At 42.4% G+C, this 6,716-nt stretch overlaps 1 protein-coding gene across 1 annotated transcript; it reads right to left on the reverse strand.

The window, feature by feature from the left end:
• Positions 1-2,472: 2,472 nt before the first annotated feature.
• On the reverse strand, positions 2,473-3,432 carry LOC136175781 (olfactory receptor 52R1-like). The gene has a single exon (XM_065946001.1). The coding sequence runs from the start codon at positions 3,430-3,432 to the stop codon at positions 2,473-2,475; it is 960 nt and encodes a 319-aa protein (XP_065802073.1).
• Between the last annotated feature and the right edge of the window lie 3,284 nt (positions 3,433-6,716).

Raw genomic sequence — 6,716 nt, forward strand, 5'->3', positions numbered from 1 at the left:
TGCAGACAACTGAGAGGATATCAGGGAATGGCAGGGTTCTGTTGGATTTGGATCCCAAACTATAGGCTCATGTTAAAGCCTCTCTATGAGGCATTGAAAGGTCATGATCTTGAGCCCTTTACTCAAGATCAGAGGTTAGTAAAATAGAGCAAAACTCAAGAACAGAGGTTTGTATAATGTCCAAAGACCCAACATAATTAGCAAGAAATAGGTATTTCAGAGCATTTACAGATACCCTTTCTGGTCAGACACTTGAATTGGCTTATCATACAATATTTCAAAAGGACTTAATTTAAGCCTACTTCTGGGAGCCACTCTGATGTGTAGTGGGCAACTGGCAAAGCCTCATTTCAAGTTACCTTAATTTACTGACATATTTTAGCAATTCTCCTTTTCAGTGTATAACTCATTTTCTCAGTGTTTCCTGTTGCTTGTGGTCTCCAGGATGAATGTAAGTTCCAATCAATTTGCAGTGCTTCAGACAGTTCTTAGGGTATGTTAAAGACAAATACTAGTTTCTATGCTAACCCACAGGACACAGTAGCCTGGTTTAGTATCATCATCTAAGATCTGACAGGGCATCCAATCAGGACCAGGAGCCACTTTTGCAGTTGGGCAATTTCCTTTGTGCAGATATCCTGTTCTTGTTGTTCAGTTGGTTAGTTGTACCCTGCTCTTTGTGACCCCATTGACTGCAGCACTTCAGGCTTCCCTGTCCTTCATTTTCTCCCGGAGTTTGCTCAAACTCATGTCCACTGAGTCAGTGATGACATCCAACCATCTCATCCTCTGTTGCCATGTTCTCCTTCTGCCCTTAATCTTTCCCAGAATCAGAGTCTTTTCCAATGAGTCTGTTCTTCGCATCAGGTAGCCAAAGTGCTAGAGCTTAAGCTTCAGCATCAGTCCTTCTAAAGAATATTCAGGACTGATCTCCTTTAGGATGGACTGGTTGGATCTCCGCCCTGTACAAGGGACTCTCAAGAGTCTTCTCCAACACCACAGTTCAAAAACATCCATTCTTTGGTGCTCAGCCTTTATAGTCCAACTCTCACATCCATACATGATTCCTGGCAAAACCACACATTTGGCTAGATGGACCTTTGTTGGCAAAGTGATGTCTTTGCTTTTTAATATGCTGTCTAGGTTTTTCATAGCTTTCCTTCTAAGGAAGAAGCATTTTGTAATTTCATGACTGCAGTCACTATCTGGAGTGATTTTGGAGCCTAAGAAAATAAAGTCTGTCACTGTTTCCATTGTTTCCCCGTCTATTTGAGATGAAGTGATAGGATCGGATGTCATGATCTTAGTGTTTTGAATGTTGAGTCTTAAGCCAATTTTTTCACTCTCTTGTTTCACTTTCATCAAGAGGCTCTTTAGTTCTTCTTTGCTTTCTGCCATAAGGGTGGTGTCATCTGCATATCTGAGGTTATCGATATTTTCTCCCGGCAATCTTGATTCCAGTTTGTGCTTCATCCAGTCCAGCGTTGCACGTGATGTACTCTGCATATCATTTAAATAAGCAGGGTGATAATACACAGCCTTGATGTACTCCTTTCCTGATTTGGAAACAATCTGTTGTTTCATGTCTGGTTCTAACTTTGCTTCTTGATCTGCATACAGGTTTTGCAGCAGGCAGGTAAGGTGGTGTGGTATTCCCATCTCTTTAAGAATTTTCCACAGTTTGTTATGATCCACAAAGTCAAAGGCTTTGGCTTAGTAAATAAAGCAGGGTTGGTAAGAAGTTTGGGGTCCCTGAGGAGAAAGGCATCTGGGGCTCTCAAGGAGGAGAAAAGGAAAAACTTTCTTCCCCCCTACATTCCTTCATCTTAGTCACATAAAACATTTTTTCTTTTTCTTTAAGCCCAGAGCTAATGATTACACAAAAAAACAACCCATCTTGCTCAAGGATAACTTTTTCCTTAAACTCTGTAAGAATGATTATGTAACAATCTGTCCTGCTTGAGGACATGTTTCCCCTTCTTAAGTATGGTCTGAATAATCCTGACCTCTTCAAATGTATATTGTGGGAGTGAGTCTGGTACGACCTTTACGACCTTGAGACACTCTTTTGATTTACTGTAATAACCAATTGCTAAGGCTGCGAGGGGGGCACTCTCCGCCCCCTTCTGATGTCTATGTCAGAAGGTTTCTCTGTCCTTTTTCACTGTAATAAAACTGTCACACAAGAGCTCTGAGTGTAAGCCTGGTTCCTGATCCTGAAGCTAAATCCTCTACTTTGGAGATCACATATCCAACATCATTCACTCTAAGCTATCAAACATAGGTAAAATTTGCATTCATTATCAGTCACTACTTTCAGGGTATCCTGAAAATTGTTCCTCTTATTTCGGGACGGTGGCTGATCTCTGAGCCAGGTGTTTACAGAGATGATTTTGTGACAATATGTGACATCCTGGTAAATTTCTGCCTTTATATTCCCAGGTCAGAGGGGTGATTGGGGTGGTTGAAGCCCTAAACTTTGACCCAGGGGTCTTTTCTACAACATCCTTGAATAACCCTGTCCCTGATCTGTTTGGTTTTAACTCCATAGACGATGGGGTTGAGCACGGGAGGTACCAGGAGATAGAGAATAGCAAACATGATGTGTACCACTCGGGGCACATGATGTCCAAAGCGATGGGTGAGGAAAGTAAAGAGAGCCGGGATATAGAAAGCTAAGATGACACAGATATGAGAGGCACATGTGCCAAAAGCTTTGAGCCGGGCTTCACTTGAGGATAACTGTAGCACTGTTCTCAGAATCATGAAATAGGATACACTGATGACAATAACATCAAAGCCAACCACAGAGAAGGCCACAAAAAGTCCATATGCACGATTTACTCTAGTGTCAGCACACACCAACTTCAGCACAGCCATGTGCTCACAGTATGAATGGGGGATGATCCAATTAGGGCAGAACTGAATCCTGGACACCATGAAGCAGAAAGGACTCACCCACAGCAGCCCTCTCATCATCACACCTGCCCCCAGTTTACCCACGACAGATGGGGTCAGGATACTGGAGTGATGCAGTGGGAAGCAGATAGCCACGTAGCGGTCCAAGGCCATAGCCATGAGCAACCCAGACTCCACAGAAGAAAAGACATGGATGAAGAACAACTGGATGAGGCAGGCATGGTATTCAATCTCATGATCATGGAACCAGAATATGGCCAGCATTTTAGGTTGTGTGGAAGTGGAGAGGACCAGATCAGTGGTAGCCAGCATGGCCAGAAAGAGGTACATGGGCTCATGCAAGGTGGGATCAGTTCGGATTACATGAAGGAGAGTGATATTGCTGACTAGAGCCACAACATACATGGCACAGAATGGAAAGGCAAGCCAAAACTGGGAATTCTCCAATCCTGGGATCCCAAGCAGGATGAAGGACGCAGGATGAGAAGAGCTGTTTCCTGAAGTCAACATCATAGGATGGTTAATGTTTCTCCATTGGAAAGGTGATCTAGTCTCTGCAGGTGATCGCTTTAAAGTAAATTATTATTATTATTTATAACCCTTTTGATGGAAGAATTGAATATAGGGCAACTGGGCTTAATGGTAAGCTACAATGAACTCAGCTATTTTAATATACAAAATTTTGTAATATAATACATTGCTTGCCTTCATTTTCATTCATATTTATGTCCTTGAAAATAGGGTCAGAACATACTAGTTGCAAGTACAATATTTTATAAATTTTGAAAGTAGAATCTGCTGAAGGAAAACTATCTTGGAAAATAACGTCATAGCACTTCTTTCCCTGTGTTCTATTTATAACCAACAACCGATTCACTTAACCTTTCTCATAGATCCCTCCATTACACTTGGGAAGCCCTGCCTCAGGGAAGCAGTTGATTCACTACATCTCACCAATGAACCCATTCCTGGGGACCCAGGCTCTGTGGATGTGGGGAGCAGTGATCTGCCCTTGCTCTTCCCACCGGAAAAGAGCTCCTGTTTCTTCAAAGGGGATGACTCTGCAGGGGATGACTCTGTAGAGGATCCCACTCTCTCCCTGCTGTTCGATTCTAGACTCCCTAAGCTAAGGACCCGGGCATCTCCTTAGGCCCCAGGAGGAAGGTTGGCCTGTACTTTCCCTCTGCCCTCTCCCAGGACAGGGCTGGTCTCTGGGAGATGGAGCAAGCACACTAGCCAAGGGCACCAGGCTGGTTAGAGGTTGAGTCAGGCCGCGACCCCCTGTGCCTTGTCTTTCTCTGGACTATATACACACTTGGACTGACCAGTGTTGTGGGTATTCAGAGTCAGTGTATTTGTATTTTACATGAGGATCTCCTTTTCTTCTTCTGCAGAAATATTCAGATATACACACAGGCAGACATCCAGATGAGACAGGCAGAGTTCTATAAAAAAAACAGGCTCCATGCTGTGGCCTCCTACAGCACAATTCAAACAACAGCAACAATACAACACATGGGCCACTTTTCAGGGAAGGAAGTCAGTTTGCAAAACTCTTTGGCTTAAAGGCCCTAAGCAGTTTATTTAGTGACACTGAGTTAGCTTTGACTCTAAGACAACTACTATGAGGATTTGACTCGAAGGTATCTGATTGACCAATTGTGTATCGATTGCATAAAGAATTTAGTGTATGGCTCTTCCTTGTTGTAGGATAAGCAAACTTTTTCTGTAAAAGGTCAGATCATCAATATTGTAGGCTTTCTGGGCCATACAATCTCTGTTACAGCTAATCAGCTTAGCTGAGTAGCATGAAAGCAGCCATAGTTGATATATAAATTGTGAGTGTGGCTGTGCTCCAACAAAATTTATGCACAAAAGCATGATGCAAAGTGGAGTTGGTGCAGGCTCTAGTTTTCCAATTCCTGTCCTAAGTGTTAAATTTCATGAAATCATCCCTGAGCCCTCTCTATTCCTGGAATCTGTGCTTTGTGACGAAAAGGACTTTAATCAATGCTGACTAAAGAAACTAACAAATAAAGGTCATCATTCAGTAGCAATGGAGTCACTGATCAATTAACCATTTCTTAAAATGTCCTGAAGAACCCTCCACTTGAACACCATGAGTGTATAAGTTATGTCCATTTTTCATACTCTGGTTGCCCTGTTGGCCAGGGGAGGACTTTGTGAACATCATCCTTGCTGGTATTTGCCAGCATTATGTGGGGGTAATCCTACTGTCTCATCCCAAATGTGAACATTACCTAACTCAGAGTCAGGGACACAAAAATTCATCCGGTTCTTACCTATCACATTCAAACTCTTTACTCTCAGTTGACCTTTGTTTGAAAGAATTAGCTCTTACCTCCTTTATAACAGAAGTATATAGACAAGAACAGTATCTTTTCAAACTTCTTTTAACAAATCAACTCTGGGTATGGACAAATGTTTCATTCCAGATCCAGTAGTTAAAAAAATGAAAGAAAGAAAGAAAGGATTTCTGGAAAATCTGAAATAATTATGATATTCTCCAGATTTTTAATGTTATTAAAGAATTGGGGCTCAGACCTTATCTTGCTCTAACTTGAAAACTTTATCATCCTTCATATATAATAGCTATTGTTGTTTAGTTGCAAAGTCATGTATGACTTTTTTGGGACCTAATAGAATGTAACCCACCAGTTTCCTCTGTCCATGGGATTTTCCAGACAAGAGTGCTGGGGTGGGTTGCCATTTCTTCCTCCGAGGAATCTTCCTGACTCAGGGATTGAACCCACATCTCTTGCTTTGGCAGGCAGATTCTTTACCACTGACCCACCTGGGAAGCCCGATAATAGCTATAGATTTGCTCTAAACACCTTATCCTATCTATGATAAGGTGACAATACAGACACTCAGAGAGAAGGATGTCCTGCTTGTGAGCGGGAACCTCTTGGTCGCATAAGGAGACAGAACAACTTAAATATGGGTGATGCTGAGAATCAAGCAAGAAGATTTCTTCAGAAGTGTGCCCAGTGTCATATTGAGAAGAAGGGAGGCAAGCATAAGACTGGGCCAAATCTCCACGGTCTGCCTGGGTGAAAGACAATTCAGCCTGTTGCATTATCTTACAACAGATGCTGTGGCTCAGACGGTAAAGTGTCTGCCTACAATGCAGGAGACCCGGGTGCGATCCCTGGGTTGGGAATATCCCCTGGAGAAGGAAATGTCCACCCACTCCAGTATTCTTGCCTGGAAACTCCCATAGACAGAGGAGCCTGGTAGGCTATAGTCCATGGGGTCGCAAAGAGTCGGACACGACTGAGCGACTTCACTTCACACAGATGCCACAAGAACAAAGGCATCACCAGGGGAGAGATGCTGACGGAGTACTTGGTGTATTCTGAGAAATATAGCCCTGGAACAAAAATGATCTCTGCTGGCATTAAGAAGGGAGAAAGGGAAAACTTGATAGCTTATCTGAAAAAAGAGACTAATGCATAAATCAGACAAGCTTATGGCTGAATAAATATGGCCAGATTTTTGAATTTTGATAGTAATTCAGGTTCAGCAATATTATCACTGTTTTCCCCTTCTAAAAGAGATGATTGAACTTGATTGAGGAATGTTAAGCTTTTCAGGGAAATGGTGAATGTTTCCTCAAACCCTCTGGAAGACTGATTTTATATTCAGATTTCTATAATTGGTTATATTAATATGCTTAAATATTGAGAAGATCCCTTCACTGTAGAACATAGCAAGCTTCACCTGATTTCAAGTTGTGCTCGTTAGCCTGTCAAGGCAAGGGCTGAAGATACACT

This window comes from Muntiacus reevesi, chromosome 9 (assembly GCF_963930625.1).
Source record: "Muntiacus reevesi chromosome 9, mMunRee1.1, whole genome shotgun sequence".
NCBI classification, from domain to species: Eukaryota; Metazoa; Chordata; class Mammalia; order Artiodactyla; family Cervidae; genus Muntiacus; species Muntiacus reevesi.